Raw genomic sequence first — 24,547 nt, forward strand, 5'->3', positions numbered from 1 at the left:
TAACACTGTGGGAATGTGTGCATGAATGGGTGAATGTGGAAATAGTGTGAAAACACTTTGAGTATCTTTAAAGTACAAAAGTGCTATGCAAATAAAATCCATTTACCATTTTAATTCTAAAATAAGATGAAAAAATGTAAATGTCAGGTATACACACATTTTGTAACTAATGAAGGTGAATGTTTTTTTTTAATTTTGTTATTGTACTCTACATGTTTTATTTAATTACATTGATTTATTCGTTATTTTTATACCGCGTCTGTAAACTTTATATTTAAATAAAATATAAAAACACAAAACATGACATTTAAAAAACTAAAACGAGATTTCAAAATCAATAGGAAAGGATGGGAACTGTCTTTAATAAATGATTAATTGCACTGTACAGTGTGTTATTTATTAGACTGAGTTTATTATTTGGTTTTTAGAAATTAACTTTTTGGTTAAATAATGAAATTTAAAAAACGTGATTTAAGTTTTTATAAATTTTACGCTCCTAACACTGCTTCATTCTCCCATATTATTTTTCTCTGTTCATTCTTCAATCCTGATCTTACCTAAAACCCATCCATCCATCCATTTTTTATTGCTTGTCCCTTTTGGGGTTGCGGGGGATAGCTGGAGCCTATCTCAGCTGCATTTGGGCGGAAGGCGGGTTGCACCCTGGACAAGTCGCATCACAGGGCCAACACAGCTAGACAGACAACATTCACGCACTAGGGCCAATTTTATAACAAAATTAGTAAATATGGATTAGTTATATTAATATATATTCATGTACATAGTGAATATATACCCCCACCCCCCATGTTTTGTATATATTAATTTTCAAATCACCTGACATGTATACTGTGTATATGTACATGATTTGTCCATTTTTTTCACGTAATTTTTTATATGTATGTTACAGGTTATATATCTTTTATTATTGAATGTATCAAATTTGATGAATATTTAATGGACCACAATTGAAACAAGCCTTTTGGCTTTTTGTGCCATCCATTTGCCTTTTTAAAGCATGGATTCAATTCTTTACGATGTCAAAAAACATCTCCATCAATCAATCAGTTAATCAATATTAAATTTATATTTTAGATATAATTTATTTCCCTGCCCGCGACCCCAAAAAGGACAAGCGGTAAAAAAATGGATGGATGGATTAATTACACTGTAGACTTGTTGAAACTTTATTGTTGTATTTAGTGTTTTTAATGAATAAAAAATAAAATACAATATACATTTTTTGATTAAATGTATACTTGGTGCAACTTCAATTTATTGACTTTTTCTACAACCCCTGTTTCCATATGAGTTGGGAAATTGTGTTAGATGTAAATATAAACGGAATACAATGATTTCCAAATCCTTTTCAACCCATATTTAACTGAAGACAAGATATTTGATGTTCAAACTCATAAACTTTATTTTTTTTTTTGCAAATAATAATTAACTTAGAATTTCATGGCTGCAACAAGTAGTTGGTAAAGGGCATGTTCACCACTGTGTTACATCACCTTTTCTTTTAACAACACTCAATAAACGTCTGGGAACTGAGGAAACTAATTGTTGAAGCTTTGAAAGTGGAATTCTTTCCCATTCTTGTTTTATGTAGAGCTTCAGTCGTTCAACAGTCCGGGGTCTCCACTATCGTATTTTATGCTTCATAATGCGCCACTTTTTCGATGGGAGACAGGTCTGGACTGCAGGCGGGCCAGGAAAGTACCCGCAGTCTTTTTTTTACAAAGCCAAGCAGTTGTAACACGTAGTGAATGTGGCTTGGCATTGTCTTGCTGAAATAAGCAGGGGCGTCCATGAAAAGGACAGCGCTTGGATGGCAGCATAAGTTGTTTCAAAACCTGTATGTACCTTTCAGCAATAATGGTCCCTTCACCCATGCCTTGGGCACTAATGCACCCCCATACCATCACAGATGCTGGCTTTTGAACTTTGCGTCGATAACAGTCTGGATGGTTCGCTTCCCCTTTGGTCCGGATGACACAATGTCGAATATTTCCCCCAAATATTTGAAATGTGGACTCGTCACACCACCGAACACTTTTCCACTTTGCATCAGTCTGTCTTGATAGATTGAAAATCAACACTAATGAGTTGACTGGCGAACATTATCACATTGATTGATTGATACTTTTATTAGTAGATTGCACAGTTCAGTACATATTCCGTACAATTGACCACTAAATGGTAACACCTGAATACGTTTTTCAACTTGTTTAAGTCGGGGTAAACGTTAAATCAATTCATCCATTTCCTACCGCTGGAGCCTATCTCAGCTACAATCGAGCGGAAGGCGGGGTACACTCTGGACAAGTCGCCACCTCATCGCAGTGCCAAAACAGATAGACAGACAACATTCACACACTAGGGCCAATTTAGTGTTGCCAATCAACCTATCCCCAGGTGCATGTCTTTGGAGGTGGGAGGAAGCCGGAGTACCCAGAGGGAACCCACGCATATACGGGGAGGACATGCAAACTCCACACAGAAAGATCCTGAGCCCGGGATTGAACCCAGGATTATCAGGACCTCCGTGATGTGAGGCACTTGCACTAACCCCTGTTCCACTGTGCTGCCACCCCCTGATCTAGTGGTATGCTAAATAATCCATCCATCCATCCATTTCCTACCGCTTATTCCCTTTAAGGGTTGCGGGGGGCGCTGGCGCCTATCTCAGCTACAATCGGGCGGAAGGCATCGTACACTCTGGACAAGTCGCCACCTCATCGCAGTGCCAAAACAGATAGACAGACAACATTCACACACTATAGGGCCAATTTAGTGTTGCCAATCAACCTATCCCCAGGTGCATGTCTTTGGAGGTGGGAGGAAGCCGGAGTACCCAGAGGGAACCCACGCATATACGGGGAGGACATGCAAACTCCACACAGAAAGATCCTGAGCCTGGGATTGAACCCAGGACTATCAGGACCTCCGTAATGTGAGGCACATGCACTAACCCCTGTACCACTGTGCTGCCACCCCCCTGATCTAGTGGTATGCTAAATAATCCATCCATCCATTTTCTACCACTTATTCCCTTTTGGGGTCACGGGGGGCGCTGGCGCCTATCTCAGCTACAATCGGGCGGAAGGCGTCATACACTCTGGACAAATCGCCACCTCATCGCAGGGCCAACACAGATGGAGAACATTCACACACTATAGGGCCAATTTAGTGTTGCCAATCAACCTATCCCCAGGTGCATGTCTTTGGAGGAGGGAGGAAGCCGGAGTACCCAGAGGGAACCCACGCAGTCACGGGGAGGACATGCAAACTCCACACAGAAAGATCCTGAGCCCGGGATTGAACCCAGTACTATCAGGACCTCCGTAATGTGAGGCACATGCACTAACCCCTGTACCACTGTGCTGCCACCCCCTGATCTAGTGGTATGCTAAATAATCGATCCATCCATTTTCTACCGCTTATTCCCTTTTGGGGTTGCGGGGGGCGCTGGCGCCTATCTCAGCTACAATCGGGTGGAAGGCGTCGTACACTCTGGACAAGTCGGCCCCTCATCGCAGGGCCAACACAGATAGACAGAGAACATTCACACACTAGGGCCAATTTAGTGTTGCCAATCAACCTATCCCCAGGTGCATGTCTTTGGAAGTGGGAGGAAGCCGGAGTACCCAGAGGGAACCCACGCAGTCACGGGGAGGACATGCAAACTCCACACAGAAAGATCCTGAGCCCGGGATTGAACCCAGTACTATCAGGACCTCCGTAATGTGAGGCACATGCACTAACCCCTGTCCCACTGTGCTGCCACCCCCTGAACTAGTGGTATGCTAAATAATCGATCCATCCATCCATTTTCTACCGCTTATTCCCTTTTGGGGTTGCGGGGGGCGCTGGCGCCTATCTCAGCTACAATCGGGTGGAAGGCGTCGTACACTCTGGACAAGTCGCCACCTCATCGCAGGGCCAACACAGATAGACAGACAACATTCACACACTATAGGGCCAATTTAGTGTTGCCAATCAACCTATCCCCAGGTGCATGTCTTTAGTAGAAAATATTTTATTTTCATTTATTATGCGCCCCCCAACCAACAAAATAGATGGGTGTATCATGTTTGATTGAATGTCGACTTGTTGCAATTCTAATTTATTGCGGACTTTTTTTTTATAGCTTTTGCACACCAAAAAAAAAAAATCTGTTTTTTTCCTGTAAATTAACGTCCAATAACACGGATTCTTCATGTTTTTCCTTTTTAAATCGTAAACACCCTATAATTTTCTTCTATTTTAAAGGGGTGCAGATGACATATGTCTGTCATAAAACGGTGCCCTGCCTTGACCGGCGTACACTTGATGTGTTGCACCTTTTGACGTGTTTGGGGTGGGGACTTTCTTTATGTCCAACGCGCACATGAAGTGCGGGTGGAGAGAATGGTGTGGAAGTGTTGCCAAAAGCTCGCCGTCACGCCACAAGCTGCTGCTAGCAAGTAGCTGGCGCAGCAGTCCGCTGTGTTGAGTCAAACGTCGCATCTGCGAGGCAGCAGTGGCATCACACTCAGACAGATGCGATGACACAGACGCCGGACCAGCAGCCGACGTCTTCGGACTGACACCCGGGGCTTTGAATTAAAAAAAAAAAGTGTTTGCTGTTTTTCTATGAGACGATTAAAACCAAAAAAAAAGGAAGCTACTAGTCGCTGTTGATTTCGATCTAACTTGCTGCAAGCTAGCGTTAGCGCGCCGCTGCTAACCCTTCAGGCGTCGTCGAAGTGGCCGCACAAACATGTGGATCGTCGTGGAGGAGACCCCCGGGACCACTTTAAACGCTTTCCACAGGACGCGGGTTTCAACCGGACGCTGACTGGACCCCACCCCCGGTCTCTGCGTAGATATAAATCTTCTTTCTTTGTGAATGTGGATGATATGTGTGTACATGTAACATTAGCCCAATGCTAACCACTACAAACAAGTAACATGCTAACAAAACTCTCCGTCCCGTGTAACGAAACGCCGCGGCTGCTTTAAACAGTTTTGCTTGGTGTCCCCGCCTGGCGGTGAGAGGCTGCCGTCTTGTTTTGTTTGAAAAACAGAAGGCTGACAAAGTGAAGCCTTTTTAGCCGGCGGGGACGGACTGACAGTGTAAGCTAGCGTTAGCTAACGTCATTGTTAGCGCACATTTGGTCATGCCTTGCACGTCGAGACATGACATATGCGCACTTCCACGCCTGACATTAAACGTCATCTCTTCTCACTTTGTTTCTATTCAAAGAAACTTATATTATTCCGCCCTTGCCGCTAAGCCCAAGCTTCTTGTGACATTTTTGGACTTGCATTATAGATAACACTTTTCAGCACATCCGTTATTTGGGGGTTCAAAATGGCGCAATGTCAATAATGGGACTTTTTTTTTTTTTAAAGCTTACTGAAATGAGATTTTCTTATTTAAATGGGGATAGCAGGTCCATTCTACGTGTCATACTTGATCATTTCGCGATATTGCCATATTTTTGCTGAAAGGATTTAGTAGAGAACATCTACGATAGAGTTCCAACTGGAGAAAAGCCCTGCCTCTACCGGAAGTCGCAGGCGATGACGTCACATGTTGATGGCTCCTCACATCTTCACAATGTTTTTAATGGGAGCCTCCAACAAAAAGAGCTATTCGGACCGAGAAAAATACAATTTCACCATTAATTTGAGCGATGATGAAAGATTCGTGTTTGAGGATATTGATAGCAATGAACTAGGAAAAAAAAAAACGCGATTGCATTGGGACGGATTCAGATGTTTTTAGACTCATTTATTAGGATCATTCTGGGAAATCCCTTATCTTTCTATTGTGTTGCTAGCGTTTTATTGAGTTTAACAGTACCTGATAGTCAGAGGTGTGTGTCCACGGGTGTGTTGATTCGCAGTGTCTCAGGGAAGTCGACGGCAGCTTTATGGACGGCACAAGCTCAGCTGATCTCCGGTAAGAAGCGACTTTTTACCACAATTTTCTCACCGAAACCTGCTGGTTGACATTCGGTTGGTATCCATGTTCGCTGTGATTCATAGTAAAGTTTCACCTCCGTGAATTTTAAACAAGAAATCACCATGTGTTTGTATGGCTAACGGCTAAAGCTTCCCAACTCCATCTTTCTACTTTGACTTCTTCAATATTAATTGAACAAATTGCAAAGGGGTCAGCAACACAGATCTCCAAAATACTGTGTAATTATGCGGTTAAAGCAGACGACTTTTAGTTGTGTGTGTGCGCAGCGCTCACATTTCCTAGAAGGCTGTGACGTCAAGCGTACACGTCATCATTACGCGACGTTTTCAAGAAAAAACTCCCAGGAAATTTAAAATTGCAATTTAGTAAACAAAAAAGGCCATATTGGCATGTGTTGCAATGTTAATCTTTCATCATTGATATATCAACTATCAGACTGCGTGGTGGGTAGTAGTGGGTTTCAGTAGGCCTTTAAATGAGTCACAAAGTCCATTGTGAACAAAACGAATAGCACATAGTGATGGGTTGATGAGGCGTCATGTATCGTTTCGACACATTGCAAAACTGTATTGATACTGTGTCAATACTGTGTCACTAAGTACTGACATCTGCTGGACATTAAAAATCCCTACAGGCAACCTATGGGCCGACTCAACTGACATTGATTTTATGACCTAGTACAAGGGTGTCAAACGTACGGCCCGCGGGCCTGAGCCAGGTTTTATCCGGCTCGCGGCATGAGTTTGCTAAGTATACAAGTTAACCTGAAATTTTTGAATGAAAGAAACAGCTCTTCTACATGTGTCTATTGGATGTTGCAATAGCAATTATTTGTATCTCTGGATGATGGTACATATGTACAAAATAAACCACATGATGTTAGTACATCAATCGAGGAAAATGATCAAACTACACACTGTACATGGCATACTGTAATCTGATTTTGATATTTTTTGTCTTGATAAATTGAAAATGAACACCATTGAGTTCACTGATGAACATTATCAAATCATTCATTCAGAAAATATAAATAACTACAAATAAACATAGAATACTATTAACCGCAACATGTAAGTGTATAAAAAACAACCCATTTTCAGAATGTGCTTCTATTTTTAAACACAGAAGGTGTCTTTCTTTTTAAGTTATCGTGCAGGGATTTTATCAGTCCAGCCCACTTGGGAGTAGATTTTTCTCCATGTGGCCCCCCATCTAAAATGAGTTTGAAACCACTGACCTAGTATATACAATAATATAAACCAAGTCATTGTATTTCATTTAGGATTATTTAATATCTTCATTTAAATAAAAATATTTTATATCTGTTTTAGATACAGTCAATTAATAATGTGAGCATGTATCATAACATTGAGATCTAAGAGAACGTGTTGTGAATGAGGATACTTATGGACTGGGAATTTTTTTTATTTATTTTTTTTAAATACATGCGCTCTGAATACGCACTTTTGATTGATTGATTTAAACTTAGTTGATTGAACAGTTCGGTACATATTCCGTAAAATTGAGCACTAAATGGTAAGACCCGAATACGTTTTTCAACTTGTTTAGGTCGGGGTCCACGTTAATCAATTCATGGCAAAAACGTAAACAGAGATCCATCGAGCTGGATTTGAACCAGTGCCCTACAGAACTCAGCAATAGCAAGTTCAGTCCTCCACGCTACCAATTGAGCTATCGAAGGGGTTAGCTGTTATTGCTTTTTAATATAACCAGATGGTTGTGTGGGTGGGACAATACAGATACAAATACACGTACCGTTACAGCCCTAATAGCAGATCGAGTAGAAACTTTGAGAGAACAGGATGAAACGACAAGAAAATTAACACAAATACTTTTTTTCCGATATAAGATCAAAATATTCCCACATGGCAGAAATCTTTTTTTTTGCCTAAGACTGCTCCATGATCTCCGACGACGATAAATGACAATTAAACAACGACAGAAGTGCGGCGATTCTGTTGGCAGCAGCATTTCATTGAAAAATACACTTCGTTATAAACAAGTTGGCGCGCAGGTGCCAGTGCGACGCAATTCGCGTATCGGTCACTTGACCAAAACACTCATGATCGGTCACGTGACTTTCATAAGCGGTACACGCACCGACACAGGGTTTTGTTCTATGAGCTCGACGCATGCGCCGATGCATCAGTGTTGCCGGACCCATCACTAATAGCACGTAAATACACAGTTAATGGTGGTCTGATCTGATCTGACTTCATGGGTGTCCAAAGTACAGGTCACGGGTCAATTCGTGGCTCACAACTTGCTTTTCAATGGCCTGCAGCCTCCGTCCATTTCCTACCGCGTGTCCCTTACGACAGTGTTTTTCAAACGGCACACTAGTGTGCCGCGAGATGCAGTCTGGTGTGCCGTGGGAGATTATCTAGTTTCACCTATTTGGGTTAAAAATATGTTTTGCAAACCAGTAATTATAGTCTGCAAATGATGTGTTGTTGTTGAGTTTATGTACTGTCCGGAGATTGGCAGATTTATCACGTTATACTCTTCCATATCAGAAGGTGGTAGCCGGTAGCTAATTGCTTTGTAAATGTCGGAAACAGCAGGAGGCAGCATGTAGGTAAAAAGGTGTCTGATGCTTAAAGGCCTACTGAAACCCACTACTACCGACCACGCAGTCTGATAGTTTATATATCAATGATGAAATATTAACATTGCAACACATGCCAATACAGCCTTTTTAGTTAACTAAATTGCAATTTTAAATTTCCCGCAAGTTTCTTGTTGAAAACATTGCGGAATGATGACGCCGTACACAAGACGTCACGTCTCCCGTCCAAAGGCAAAACCCAGTAACTCAATTTTGGTCAAAACTGAGCTGATAATAATTTTGGAGTTCCTAGGTGTTATGCTTTACATTAGTGTATGCGATATTGTAATTTGTTCCGTAAGAAAGCTGTTAGGCGCATGGCAGGACCTAGCAACTACCACATAACCGCGTAGATACAACAGAAAAACCTAGTATCTCAAGGGACCAATCGAAGCTTCTTTGTCAGTCGCCTTATTGTCTTTAATGAGACATTTGCACGAATGGGGGCCAATGGTCAGCCTGCTTATGTGATATTATGGCACGAGGGGATATTTGGAAGATTGGCCCAGGACGTTGCAAGTACCTTCATTAAATGTATTGTTCTTGATTCTTCCCCTTGCATACTCTTTTGGGCAGATAACTGTGGAGGTCAAAATAAAAACTGGGCGCTGTACACAGCTTTTGCCCAATGTGCAAACGCAGAATGGGGCCCACCCGAGATTGTGATAAAATATCTGGAGAAAGGGCACAGTGTGGTTCATGAGAGCAGATTCAATCCATGGTTCGATCGGCAAGAAAATGAAAGCTCAAGAAAAACGACTTTGTAGATCTTTGTAAGACAGCATCAAGATAGATTGGTTTTCCTTTGTTTTCTCAAAATCAGCTAGAAGTTAATTACTAGGTTTTGCCTTTGGACGGGAGACGTGTTGGAGGGGATATATTAGCGAGGCACCAAACACGGCTAGAAGTCGTCTCTGTTCATGGCGTAATTACACAGTATTTTGGACATCTGTGTTGCTGAATCTTTTTCAATTTGTCCATTTAATAATGGAGACTATAAAGAACAATGCTGTTGGTGGAAAGCGGTGGATTGCAGCTGTCTTTAGCACCGAGACACAGCCGGTGTTTCTTTGTTTGTTGTGAAGCAAAGCGGTCAAGCGAACATGTTTTCTCTATGTCAACTAGCATGTCTTTGGATGGGAAAATTGTGATATTAAGTCTTACCGGAGAAATCAGTGGATTATGGGACTTCCTCCTGCAGTAGCTGTCAAAAAAGGTAGCTATGAGCTTGGCTCTTCGGCTTCTCTCTGAGACACTGCGTGTTCACCGCAGCCATCCGACCTCGAGGTATGTCTTTAGAATCTCACTAAAACGCTATTAAAAGAACAAGCAGATAAGGGATCTTCCAGAATTATCCTAGTAAATGTGTCTAATTACATCTGAAACGCTCACACTGCCGCCGCCCAGAAATGTCCTTTTTAAAAAAAAAAAAAAAAATAATTTTTTTTCTAGTCCTTCATTATCAGTATCCTAATTCACGAATCTTTCATCCTCGATCAAATTAATGAGGAATTTGTCGCTTTCTCGGTCCGAATTGCTCTTATTGCTGGTGGCTCCCATTATAAACAATGTGAATATGTGTGGAGTCCTGCAACCAGTGACGTCACGCACACATACTTCCGGTAAAGGCAGGGCTTTTCTATTAGCGACGCAAAAGTTGCAAACTTTATCGTCGATGTTTTCTACTAAATTATTTCAGCGAAAATATGGCAATATCGCAAAATGATCAAGAATGACACATAGAATGGACCTGCCATTCCCGTTTAAATAAGAAAATCTAATTTCAGTAGGCCTTTAAACCAAATATAAACAAAAGGTGAGTGCCCCTAAGAAAAGGCATTGAAGTTTAGGGAAGGCTATGCAGAACGGAACTACAACTGAACTGGTTTACAAAGTAAACTAAAAGAGAATGCTGGACAACAGCAAAAATTTACTGTGGAGCAAATTCAATGTACATCCGAACATGACATGACATTCAACAATATCCCCACATAGAAGGTTAAATACAAACTGAAATATTCTTGAGTGCTAAAACGAAGTAGCTGGGGGAAACATCGCTCAAATGAAGACATGAAGCTTGTCCATTCATCCATCCATTTTCTACCGCTTATTCCCTTTGGGGTTGCGGGGGGCGCTGGTGCCTATCTCAACTACAACCGGGGGGAAGGCGGCGTACACCCTGGACAAGTCGCCACCTCATTGTAGAATGAAACTGATACATGAAAATACCAAAAAAAAGAGAAAAAGACACCAAAATAGGAGCGCAAGACAAGAACTAAAACACTACACACACTAAAACAGCAATAAACCCAAAGTAAGTCAGAGTGTGATGTGACAGGTGGTGATAGTTCACCTACTTTGAGACAATAGCTATATTGATGCATGCTTGGTTTTGCTTTAAGTCATATCCAACAATTGCAACGACAACTTTTTTACCGTCAACTGAGTTTCGTTTTTTAATGATTTCTGCTGGTGGTGTGCCTACGGATTTTTTCAACGCAAAAAATGTGCTTTGGCTCAAAAAAGATTGAAAAACACTTCCTTACGAGGTCGTGGGTGGTGCTGGAACCTATCTAAGCTGCATTCGGCCAGAAGACGGGCTACTACATCCTGGCATACTAGCCAACCCTTCCGATTTTCCCGGGAGACTCCCGAATATCAGTGCCCCTCCCGAAAATCTCCCGAGGCAACCAGTTTCCCGAATTTCTCCCTATTTCCACCCGGACAACAATATTGGGGGTGTGCCTTAAAAGCACTGCCTTCAGCGTCCTCTCTCAACTGAAAAGGAGACTATTATATATGTATCTGTTATGCATAGGTTTATCTATAACCCATAAAGTAGGCAGGCACGGAGCTATTTCTCAGCGGGTGTTTATTCCAGCCAGCACGTTAGTACACTGACACACAACATCCGGATTCCCATCATGCATTGCTTCAAAACTATGGCAAGTAGTAATGTCCAAAAACGTAAAAGAGACGAAACAGAAGAACGAAGAAGAGACATGGCGATGACGAGTAAGAAGAAGAAGTACGCTTGCAAGTTCCAAAATGATTGGAAAAAATAATTACAATTCATCCAGAACAGTTTGAAGGGAAAGTGGTAGGCTGCCTGCAAATTTTGTAGATCAGACTTCTCCATTAAACACGGTGGCCGAAAGGATATACTCATTCATTAGCGGATTATTATCATCTCACGAATTCAAAGGTCTCAAGGATGGCAATTATACACCCTGGACAAGTCACCACCTCATTGCAGGGCAAACACAGATAAACAGACAACATTCACACTGTAGGGCAAATTTAGAGTTGCCATTCAACCTATCCCCAGGTGCATGTTTTTGGAGGTGGGAGGAAGCCTTGGTACCCGGAGGGAACCTCACGCAGTCACGGGGAGAACACGCAAACTCCACAAAAAAAGACCCCAGGACCTCCCTATTGTGAGGCACGTGTACTAACCCCTGTCCCTGCGTATTGCTTTTATTCTGTCACGTGACTTCTTCCCTGAAGTGGGGAAAAAAAGCTGTGGTTAACCAAGCCAAGGTGGCTGTTGTGCAGCAAGCAACGCACAAACTCTCGATCAGGGGTGTCAAACTCATTTAAAATATACTCCCAAGTGGGCCGGACTAGTAAAATCACGACACGATAACTTAAAAATGAAGACAAAAATAGAACAAGCACATTCTGAAAGTGTACAAATTGAAATGTTGAGTTTTTTTTACACTTCCATGTTGCGGTTAATAGTATTCTATCTTTATTTGTTATTTAATTTTTCTGAATAAACAATACAAAGGACCTGGGTTTCATCCTGCGCTCGGGATATTTCTGTGTGGAGTTTGCCTGTTTTCACCGTGACTGCCTGGGTTCCCTCCTTGTACTCAGGCTTCCTCCCACCTCCAAAGACATGCACCTGGGGATAGGTTGATTGGCAACACTAAAGTGGTCCTAGTGGCAACACTAAATTGATCCTAGTGTGTGAATCTGAGTGTGAATGTTGTCTGTCTATCTGTGTTGGCCCTGTGATGAGGTGGCGACTTGTCCAGGGTGTTCCCCTACCTTCCGCTCCATTGTAGCTGCTGCAGGACGGAGACGCCGACAAACACATGTGGATTTCCAAGTTAAAGCGCCTGACAGCGGACCTTGAAGCTGTTTCACGCCAGAAGGCCGTTCTTGCTCAGAATCACAAATGGTGTAATATTGAAAACCTCCCCAAACCAGGCAAACTCGTGTTCGAAACTTGGTACGCTATCCCCGACTTTTATGTGAACATGAAAAAGTATGCACTTGGAGTCCTGTCGATATTTGGATCCACATATGTATGTGAGCAAGCGTTCTCCAGCATGAACTTTATTAAAAACAAACATCGCACACGCCTCCCAGATGAGAGTTTACAATCCTGTGTGAAGATAAAGGTGATGTCATACAGCCCTAATGTGGAGACGCTGTGCTCTGCGGTTCAGAAGCAGAAATCATCTTGACCGAGTATGATAAATATTTAAATTTTCTATAATTTTGCATATATTTACATTTTTTTAATTGTTCAGCGAAATAGACATTTTATTATTCAGGTTGGCAGCTGACTGCGCGATGCCATTAGGATGACAGCACAGAGAGAGAGGACGGCATTTTTGGTTCTCTGCCAGTGGATAATTCAAGTTCGGCGTTGTGTTTTTTTTATTACTTCAAGGAGGACTTAAATAAACAATAAGTATTTTACTTAACCTTCAACCCGACGTCTTTTTCGGAGTTAAAAACGTTTTGTTGCATGCAGAAATTGTATTTCGTTTTCTCTGCAGTTGTTCATTGATTTCATAAATGTAACCCATAATAGTTTGTTTATACATAGCACGAAGCAAAAACAAACTTTATATGCAGTGTTATTTCATTTTATTTTCAATTTTTTTTTTTTTTTTATCTTACTTTATATTATTTATTTATTTATTTTTTGTCTTGTCCAGCTTCTCAGGCAAATCATATAGTTGATGTAGATGCCCATATCGGCCGTTCAGATTTACTTTACAAAAGAGAAGTGTAGGATACTTCTCTTGTTGCCTTATTTAAATTAGACTTTATTAAATTTATTCATACTATCATTAGGTGCATCTGGGCTGCTAGAAAGAGAAAAAAAGGAAGACAGAGGGGGAAATTGTGGGGATAAGAGGGGGATTAGACAGTGTTATTTCATTTTAAATTTCAAAAGAGTTTTTTGGCTCCCATTGTTTTCTTTCATTTGTGAAACGGGTCAAAATGGCTCTTTAAATTGTAAAGGTTGTCGACCACTGGTCTAAGTGTAAGTATCGTAAGATGCCCAAAGACCTCTACCCTTCAGTTATAATGATGTTTTATTATGATATTAAGAAATGCAGTTTAATTTGTGTAATAAAAGTGATTATTAGCTTAGGGAAGCGACTCCACTCTGTGTTTGGAAACACATGACTAAAAATAAATAGTGTCAGCCACAGGTGATCGGCGGTAATCGGCAATGTTGCTTACATATTTTCTCACGAAAATCGTCAGATACTGAACAGTAGCCGATTAATTTTCACATGTACGATAACCACCAAGTGTCCCTTCAATACCAAGATCACTATAGACCTTGCAGACAGATATATGTTTTTCCTTGTTTGAGGTTTAAAACTGGCTGTTTATTTTACTGGTTACAGTAAAATATATAACGTAGGGGTATTAGGGCTACGCTAGAAAGAAAACAAAACCTTTTGCAAGAAATTAGATGAGTAAATGTTGAATACATTGTATCAAAACACGGGAAATATGGTGTAATAATGTGTCAACTGTCTGCCTTGCCTTGAGGAATTCCTGGTTATAATCTCAGTTTGAACGTGTGGAGTTTGCATACAAAGCTAAATAAATCACAGATTTTACAAAAGTAAATAGTAAAATAATTGCTTGTTGTAGAATATCGTCATAAAAGAAACCACATATTTAACCAGAACTCTGCAGTTTGACAATAGATGTTCTGCCACATTCAGATTGTCTTTCGGATGTCCTCTTGATTTAGTTTTGTTTCTGGACTTTGATAGTTTACCCTCAAGTGCAAACAACAGTTGGATCAATACCAGCTGATTGTTTTACCCTTTGACCTTTTCTCACTTTTTCCAGGGAGGACAAAGAGTCACACGTCTCCAGGACCAGATTAGCCACTGGACTTTTTGCCTCTTAAGACCAACAGGACGGCCAGGGACCATGCTGACCTTCCTCGCTGCTGGCTCTGTGTTCTTTCCCGGCCTCTTCCTTCTGTCCAAGCAGTGCCTCAAGTCCATCCCAGCGCTGCGATGGAGCGAAGGCGATGCTGTTATCGTGTCGGCCAGGTTGGACCCTCCGGACCTGTCACTTTCTATGCAGACACTTATAGTGCTAAAGATTGTCATCTTCCTTGCTAATGGTCCGATTTCTAGGTTGGTGTCGTCGGTTCAGGCGGTCATGGCTTCGTCAGCTGGCTACATTATTGCTTCTTCCTGCAATGACATCATCGAGGACCAGTAAGTCACCCCATGTCCATCACAACATTCTCAGTCGATTTCGAGGTGTCAGCACTGTGCACAAACTGCCTTTTGTTATATCGTTATATCACCCTTCTCTATCTTAATAGAGAAGGGTGCATCCAAAGTAGGGACGGGCATGCAACAAAATGACTGCATTTGCCCCAAATGGAAGACAACCCCTCTTTTTCAAGACACGTTTTTGGAAAAATATTGTATAATCTAAGACAAACAATAGATAATCATATGTCTGAGCAGCTCACTATACTCTATATTCAAATTAACATCATAAAACTCATTTGTTTGCCGACTTGCTCACATCCACTTTTTTTCCCTATTTAAGAGGGTCTCTGTGTTGCCAGCTCAATGATGTCTGTGAGTGACAGAAAGAAAAACTTGAAACTTTGTGTGGCCCCACCTGTTGGTTCGCATGTATAAATATGCAAACCCTGAATATAAGCCGACCCGTTTTTTAGAGACTTTACCCCTAAAATATTGTATGTTGTATGGATGTCAAAATTATTGTTTTAATGCAGATTAATCCAACATCAATAGTAATTTGATTTTTTAAAAACACAATCTATCAAAATGGCTAAAAAAAAATTATATAGATATACATTTTTACACATTTCTACAACTACAGGTGTGTCCAGTGTGCGGCACATTCTACAAATATAGTACGATTTTTAAAGAAGTTTTTAAAAACAGAAAAAGTGAGAAGAACAAAAGGCGCAGCGAGAACGCAGCTAGTACTTCGACAACAAGTAATGGATAACAAACAACAATATCGCTATAAAAGTGCCACAGACAAGGTAAATAAAGTTTTGTAGCAACTGTGATTTATTCAACCTATTGGATTATTTTTGCATGTTGTACAAAATTTAAAAAATGTCAAAGTGGACCCCACATTCTTTTGATTTTTCTGTATTAAATTGTCTGGAGGAAAAGTTTAAACACCCCTATCTTACAAACATTACTTAAAAATTGAGAACAATTTAAAATATAACACTGGATTGTGAGGCCCTTGACACATAGTGTTTGTCTACACATACACAAGGTGACATTAAAAAGTGTGTTGACAGTTGTTTCACTGAAGTTTTGTCTCTCCAGCGCCTCAAGACTGTATTCCATGGAGATTTGTCTTTGCTGTTTCTTATTAGCCATCTTTCCCCAGGCACTGGCTGACCAGCACGTACATCATGTTCGCCGTCCCCTACTTCGTGTACGACATCTACGCCATGTTTATGTGCTACTGGTACAAGCTGAGGGTCAAAGGGCACGAGGAGGCCTCGCCTGCCCCCCAGCACATGGTCTCGGCTCTCACCAGCTACCTGCGTCGCGAGTTCCTCATGGTGCTGCACCACGTTGTTATGGTTACCGTCTGCTTTCCTGTTTCTGTGGTAACTGTCTGACCTCTTCTTTTAAGACTAACTGCTGGTGCATGTTTATGGGGGAAATTGCATATTTAGAGTAAATCTTTTTCATTTTAACATTCATGTTTTTTATATACATGCATTTTGCTTGTATAGGTGCAAAATGTGTCTTTCTATGCAGAGTGAGCTAAATGGTACTTTTCATGTAAATATGGGAACACGCTCAAAAAATGTGTAGTGCATGTAATGTCATTGTATCTGTTTAGAGAAATTACTTGAGACTGATGTGATCCCTCATTTTTCTGCTTGTTGACTTGCAGCTGAAAGAGTATTTACAGTGCAAGCATAATTATAGCCATTGCTCTCTGCAGCCTGCCTGCAGCAGAGCAGAAAGTATAATTGTTTTCTGGACCAGTGATTAGCCTCTGTCTCTCTCTCTCTTTCTTTCCCTCTTCTAGTTTGTGCGTCAAGGAAAGGGTGATTATTTCCAGGGCGTAATGTTCATGGCCGAGCTCAGCACTCCGTCCGTCTGCTTAGGAAAAATACTCATTCAAGTAAGCCTTTAGTAAGAGTGTTATTGTTGTGTAGGCACGTGCCATTTCAGAGCTACGTATCTTTTTTTCTTTTTTTTCTTTTTTTTCAGAGCTACGTTTCCACCATGAAGTACAGACCGTATATTACCCTTTTTATTGTCAAAAGCAGTGAAAGTGAAACGAGTGCTGTGATACAGTAGAGCAAGACACACTGTTGATGGGTAACATGTCACTTCACAAGAGGAAAGGGAAAGGAAGGATAAACGCACCATTCAGAATTGTGACATGATCAAAACGCATTTAAAGCTCGTGACAATATTTTCTCCAAATTGTAAAAATAGACGATATAGTGTTTGTCACTTTTACTGTTTAGCCCATTTGAACTTTTTAGATCACCAGAGTAGCAGCACCCATTGAGTAAAACAGTAAACAGTTTCTCAAATTAATTTGGGTCGCGTAGAAGTATAATCTCACGTAACTATTCCGTTGCCTCTGCACTAGTTTTGGAAATCTACATGCCTTCAGATTAGTTCCACCCGGACTGCCTCTGTCTAACCCGCATATGTTCTTGTCGTGGCTCTGCATTTCCTTTCATAATTGTCATTTTTATTTTATCAACATTTTCTTGTGTATTTTGAGAATATTGTATACATTGTTAGCATATATAACTCTAAAACACATCTTACCTCTATTAGACCAAGTAGTCCTCTCTGCAGTTTGAGTAAATAATGAGAGTACACTATGCGTGCACACACAGCATTGTGCTTCCTCCTTTTCTTGCTGCCTTTACAAAGGTGAATAACCAGTTTGGATTGACATATTGGTTTGTAGCGTAACGTTAACCAAACAATTTTCTACAAAATGTTTAGCAGATGATTATAAAAAAAGGAACCCATCCCTTCATGGCTAACAATTTGTCATCGTCAATGAAATCGGAAGTAGTCCACTAGATAACAGACTGCAGACAAAGGTAAATTATCTTTATTGCTGACCACAGCGCTCTGAACTGTACCATGGAGAGCTCAACCAAACTTTTGGTGGAAACGTGCCTTCTTTTTCGCCCTTTGCTTTCTTCATTTTCATTTGTCGCTCTTGGTGGGGACACACACAGACACACATCTCTGCTCCTTCCTAGCATGCAACTTGTTTTTCACTTGCACATGGCTCCCGTTGACTCTCAACACGAGCAGCAGCTCTTTCTGAAACACCAGTCATCACATAGTAACGTAGTTTGCTTGAATAAACATCTCACGTTGACACACGCTCGATGTTCAGCAGATACACTATCAGCTTGTCTGGCATCACTCAGCACCCGCCCCGTTTGGCCGTTTGTGTGCTTGTTTGATAAACGACCGTGCATTACAAGCTGTGACATTACAACAATTTCTTACTGTGAATGGAGGAATAAAAGCTTGTGTTTCTTAAGCATTATCTCCCTGAAGCAGATCACCTTCGTCCTGCAGTGTATTCCTCTCGTTGGCACTTCACATGCACTCAGTTAACAAACTAAAATTGGCACGATGTCATTTTTATGTTTAATTCTGGTATGTAAACTTTACACACTGTCAATAATCCTAAACGCAGTATTGAGCCTGTCAAAACTTGCTCCTGTATGAAATATGAAATGCAGAAATACAACATTAATTACTTTTTAACACATGGATTTGTAACAGATGTACAATTGCACCTAAGTCATGAAAACATACCAGCCATCGTTACTTACTTACATGTCTTATACTCTTATTTGTATACCTTATTCATCTCTGAGAACCAACTTTTTTTAGAGTTATTCAGTACCTACAACAGTGCTACCTAAATACATTCCTTATTTAAAAAAATATTATTTTAAGTTATTTATATATTTCTAGCTATAATAAATATTCATTCACGCTAAAAAACATTTACAAAACAAATAATGAGAACATAATTCGTGATATTTAAGTGAATTTTTCAACAGTTTTTTTTACCTCTCAGCCAAGGAAAATATGTATATAAATGTATATTTATTACATTAGACAACAATTATGTATTATTAATAAATAATAATACATATTAACCATTACACAAGATAGAAATGAACAATAAGTTTAACAAAAAAAAAACATTTAATGGGATGATCAGAAGATCTCTCTGAATATTATGAACCCCTGTTTACATGCCAGTGTTGAGTTGAGCCAAATAATGCTATGTTCTTCCACTTGACCCCAAACTAGATGAGACTGAATCGACAGCTCCTTGCTGGTTGTATGCCATTTTGTGATCACTTCACATAAAAGTTCCCCAACAATACACGCAAAAACGCCATGTTTTAATTCGCACTACAGTGGAACCAACTAATCAAAGTTCCATGCCACTGGGTTCTTTCTGTTACTCTAAAGCGTCCGCACAAGTCAACATCGCCATATTTGGTCGACTGCCTGTGCCTACATAAAATCTAAGAACCAAAGAGGTAATTTTGAAAAAATTGTATTTGTTTGCCAACTTATCTCTAAGAAGTGAGAAACGATGTCACCAACATTAGCTACAATCTCACATATTTACATGTCAAATGTTCACTGATATGTATTGCCGCTTAAACATTGCCCGGTATGCAAAACCAACTTTATGTACCTATCAGTGCAGTTTTTTTGTGTATTTATGATCTGCATGGATCTCGAAAATGTGACATCGAACCATGGCGGAGATATTTATAAAACAATCTTGCCTTCCTTCATACATTCTATAAACGAGCTGTTTGGAATTTGCCCTACTAGTGCCGTGAATCCTATTGGTGAGGTCAGCGGATATCTCCATATAAGATAAAGTTTTACCCGAAGAGCTTTGCGCGAGTCTGCCTTTGTAGTTTAACGTTGTCGTCTAAGTTCCTTCTTTTTCTCTATCATTTTTTGTGGGGCAGACTGGCTCGTACATGCACATACCTCTTTTGCTGTTGCCATTTCTATTAAATAGTAGCACAGTGGTTCTCAACCTTTTTTTCAGTGATGTACCCCCTGTGAACATTTTTTTAAATTCAAGTACCCCCTAATCAGAGCAAATCATTTTTGGTTGGAAAAAAAAGATAAAGAAGTAAAATACAACACTATGTCATCAGTCTCTGATTTATTAAATTGTATAACAGTGCGAAATATTGCTCATTTGTAGGGGTCTGTATTAAACTTTTCTGAAAAAAAGATACAAAAATAACTAAAAACTTGTTGAAAAATAAACAAGTGATTCAATTATAAATAAAGATTTCTACACATAGAAGTAATCATTAACTTAAAGTGCCCTCTTTGGGGATTGTAATAAAGATCCATCTGGATTCATGAACTTACTTCTAAACATTTCTTCCCAAAAAAAGAAATCTTTAACATCGATATTTATGGAACATGTGCACAAAAAAATCTATCCGTCAACACTGAATATTGCATTGTTGCATTTCTTTTCACGGTTTATGAACTTACATTCATATTTTGTTGAGGTATTATTCAATAAATATATTTATAAAAGATTTCTGAATTGTTGCTGTTTTTAAAATATTTTTTAAAAATCTCACGTACCCCTTGGCATACCTTCAAGTACCCCCAGGGGTACGTGTACCCCCATTTGAGAACCACTGCAGTAGCATTTAGTTGTAACTTATATCTGTAAATAAACTCCATATAGAAGCGCTAAAAACTACAACATGGCTGATGGGATGCTGTCGAAGTGGAGGCCCTTAAATAAGTACGCGTGAAGAGATGGTCAGATAGCGGTTGAAAAATGGTCTACAAAATGTAATGTATACAACATTTTGACTAAATGAACCACTGTTATATGTTAGGTAGACCACAAATAAAAAAAATCATCATATGACCCCTTTAAATAAAATAATCAAATCTAAAAAAAAAAAAGACCTAACTTTTGTCTAAACTGTGGTATGTCTGTTTAATAAACTTCAAAATTTAAGCATGGGCAGGAGGCATAAGGGGCAGTAAGTAGTCAGTTATAGGACTTGAAATTTCCTTAGTGTTGGTAAATAACAGCGTAAAGTACCTGATGAAAACTTCCATCCATCCATCCATCCATTTTTCTACTGCTTATTCCCTTCTGGGTCGCGGCGGGGCACTGGAACCTATCTCAGCTACAATCGGGCGGAAGGCGGGGTACACCCTGGACAAGTTGCTACCTCACCATGAAAACTGAAGAATCAAAATCAAGTCAAAATGCGATGTTGAGAAACTGCCGTTCTTGTGTCTCAAGTCACAAATGAACCTGCACGCAAAGGCTAGTTTTAATTTCCAATTTGGTAATGAGCGCGGATGTAGACGTCAGTAAGCCAGTCAGAGGGGAGTCGACATAAACAGGTTCTATTATCTCAAGATAAACTAATCCCCAAATTTTCATTGTGCATAGGCATTCATATCATTTTCTTATTGTCAACAATATTTTGTCATCAAATTCATGCTCTTGCGATCAAATTTGATCCCAGCAGAATGTACAGTAAGACTTAAAGACTTGTTTCAAAGATAATTACCGCTTGAACCAAACTGTACTGCTTGCTCCTCTTTTTTCTCTCTCTCTGTCTCTCTCTTTGTGTTGTTTCCTGCTCTCAGTACAAACAGCAACACACTCTCCTGCACAAAGTGAACGGGGCTCTAATGCTGATCACTTTTTTCATCTGTCGAGTCCTCCTCTTCCCTTACCTCTACTACGCCTATGGAAGGTACGTCTTTTCTCTCCATCTCTCTTCTCTCATGTCCTCACCAAGCTTTTCAAAACTCCCACCTGCACTCAAGAAGCAGCGTTCACTTCAACACACTCCTTGTGTCTTCCCTTGTGCCGGGTGCAGGTACGCGTCCATTCCGTTCCACTTGGTCCCCCTGTCGGTGCCCTGGCACTGTAACCTCGGGGCCTCCCTGCTCATGGCCCCCCAGCTCTATTGGTTCTCCCTCATTTGCAGGGGCGCTCTGCGGCTCTTCACGGGCTCCACGCGCTCCTGGAGACCACGCGCCGGCGCCGCCACCACGGAGGGCGGCACAGCAGGTCCTCAGCCGGCCAACGGCTACAACGCAAGCGCCACAGAACCCGAGCTGGCCACTCACTGAGAAGAGTGGCGAGCGGAGGCGGGAGGAGATCAGAATGTACCACTGTCACGGAGAGAGGTAGCGATATGGCTCTGGTGAAAAGCTACAGACGATGGCCTCAAATAACGCTAGAGTCTTTGCAGGCGTCCAATGACCTTTTGGTTTGCTGGCCTTCAACGACTCCAGCTTTGTAGGAAACATTCAATGATGTCATCAGGCACTGTAACAGGAAAGGGAGGATCTAGCCTGGATGTTTTGCAAGCATAGTGACCATTTCCTTCATTGTAGAACAAAACCATGACTTCTCAAGACGAGTGGGTCCATAGGAATGTATTATATTGTATGTTAGAACATTTTTGCTGTAGACTGAAGGCCAAATTCAAGTTTAGAAGAAAGTGGAAAAAAAAGGGGGGGGGTGTCCTGGCTTAGCAGTATTTCAACTTGTTAGTGTTTCTCTGTATCTATGTAGTCACTGTCATGACATGTAAGCAACCTGGAGACTGAGATCATCTCATAAGACTGTATTCTGCTGCCTTATCCCCCTTTTTCCCACCTTTTTCACCCTCAGAGGAGATGGCAACAAACGTGACGGGTGTACATAGCCTATGTAAAGTCCTTGTTTTCATGTCAGTATTATTATTTATTACAGTGTTTCATTTTCCACCAATCAATGACACTTCCGCTCCATTTAGTTTACACCATCTACCCTCACGCAGCTACGTGTAGATATGACACCATTCCATTTAGTGGCAACACATTTTTAAAGGAATTTCCTTGGATGTTTTAGTTGGCTCGTCCTCCACTTGTGTTCAATTCGTCGTCATATTTAGCAGAAGGTACTTTGCAAAGCATTGTCAAAGGGCATTATTGATTACTTGCAATGTTGCCATGTTTGAAGGGAAAACAGTGTTGTGGGTTTGTTTCTCGATATGTACATGTTTTGTTTTTTTCAAAGACCTTTCACATTGTGCAGATTGCGCTACAGGTTCTATGAACCGTCGTCGTGGACAAAGCAGCTGGATTTGTCACTTTGTGTTTGTTTAAAACCGGCAGCTGTAATCTCTGGAAATAGGTCAGAGGAATATGGGGGAAAAATAAGAAACCATCAAGACAGAGCAGACAGAGCAGTGTGTGTGCCAAAACATCTGGACAACTACCTGTGGGCATGTTGAACTTAGAGTAACATAACACCCCAACCCAGCCTCCCGTGTCCACAGCTTCCCGACCAGAACATTTCAACCAATGTACTGTATATTCCACCAAATGCTTGTTATTTATTTGTATTTATTTATTTATTTATTTGGGTTTGTGGTTCCGAATGCATATTTATGCATCCATATTATACTCTATGCTTCTGAGCCTTGTGCGAAGGCTGCAATGTTACTCAAACTTATCTGAAATATACTTCTGTCCTCATTCTGTCGTATTGTTTGTGTTTTTTTGTTCTGTGCCATCTTTCCGCGCTATTGTTTCACAGGAGGCCGCAAGAGGGTAATAGAAGTTATAATAGGTGAAGGAATTAAATAAGGACATTGTGAAAATTGTTCCTACTTCCGAGCAAATTTTTCGGTAAAGTTGAATTTTTAGGTAAAATTTTGACTGGAAAAAACTAAGATTAATTTTGGACGTTCTTTTAAAAAAAATGTTACCATAAAATTATTCTCTGATCTTGAAAGTGTCCAGTATATTGTCAATATATTTAAAGCACATTTAAAAACGTTTCGAAATGTGCCAAAGTTGTCATTTTAAAAACATTAAAGAAATTGATTTTAAAAATAACATCGAAAATATAGCTGACGAAGGCAAATAAAAGTAAATACAATGTCTACAGTACTAAAGTTCAGCTAGGCTTTTTTTTTTAAAAGCCAGTGCATGTATAACATTCTATAGTAACTAAAGTTACATATGCATACCCTGCCTTCCGCCCGATTGTAGCTGAGATAGGCGCCAGCGCCCCCCGCGACCCCGAAAGGGAATAAGCGGTAGAAAATGGATGGATGGATGGGCATTGATCAAATTAACACATTTTATGACAAGCAATTTTAAATAAGTTCAATGAATTTAAATATTTAGAAAAAGTAAATAAAGTTCAATCAAAAAAATATATATGTCAAGAATTGACAGGATAGAATAATAGTATTTCTTCATTTTGATATTAGTTTCCAGCTACTAAAAACCCAATTCAGTGTCATCAAATCCATCCATCCATTTCCTACCGCTTGCCACTTTGGGGTTTGTGGGGGCTGCTTGAGCCTATCATGGCTGTATTCGTGCGGAAGGCGGTGTACACCCTGGACAAGTCACCAACGCATCACAGGGCCAACACAGTTAGATAACATTCACACACTAGGGCCAATATAGTGTTGCCAATCAACCCCACCCCAGGTGCATGGCTTTGGAGGTGGGAGGAAGCCGGAGTACCTGGAGGGAACCCACGCAGTCACCGGGAGAGCGTGCCAATTCCACACAGAAAGACCCCAGACTCAGGATCGA

General features: G+C 40.5%; 1 protein-coding gene across 2 annotated transcripts; it reads left to right on the forward strand.

The window, feature by feature from the left end:
* The first annotated feature begins 4,324 nt into the window (after positions 1-4,324).
* tlcd3bb (TLC domain containing 3Bb) lies at positions 4,325-23,470 on the forward strand. Of its 2 annotated transcripts, none has more exons than XM_061909447.1 (7): positions 4,325-4,867; positions 14,724-14,932; positions 15,020-15,103; positions 16,278-16,503; positions 16,935-17,030; positions 21,584-21,693; positions 21,820-23,470. In XM_061909447.1, the coding sequence occupies exons 2-7, from the start codon at positions 14,808-14,810 to the stop codon at positions 22,073-22,075; spliced, it is 897 nt and encodes a 298-aa protein (XP_061765431.1). In that variant the 5' UTR covers positions 4,325-4,867; positions 14,724-14,807; the 3' UTR covers positions 22,076-23,470. The 2 variants fall into 2 exon arrangements, with proteins under 2 accessions (XP_061765431.1, XP_061765429.1); XM_061909445.1 differs by having other exon boundaries at positions 4,325-4,859.
* The last annotated feature ends 1,077 nt before the right edge of the window (positions 23,471-24,547 follow it).

This window comes from Nerophis ophidion, linkage group LG08, assembly GCF_033978795.1.
Source record: "Nerophis ophidion isolate RoL-2023_Sa linkage group LG08, RoL_Noph_v1.0, whole genome shotgun sequence".
Taxonomy (NCBI): Eukaryota; Metazoa; Chordata; class Actinopteri; order Syngnathiformes; family Syngnathidae; genus Nerophis; species Nerophis ophidion.

Coding starts and splice junctions, on each gene's coding strand:
- tlcd3bb (XM_061909447.1), top strand. CDS start 14,808: ATGCTGACCTTCCTCGCTGCTGGCTCTGTGTTCTTTCCCGGCCTCTTC. Junction 17,031..21,583: donor TAGGAAAAATACTCATTCAA/GTAAGCCTTTAG, acceptor TCCTGCTCTCAG/TACAAACAGCAACACACTCT. Junction 21,694..21,819: donor CTCTACTACGCCTATGGAAG/GTACGTCTTTTC, acceptor TGCCGGGTGCAG/GTACGCGTCCATTCCGTTCC.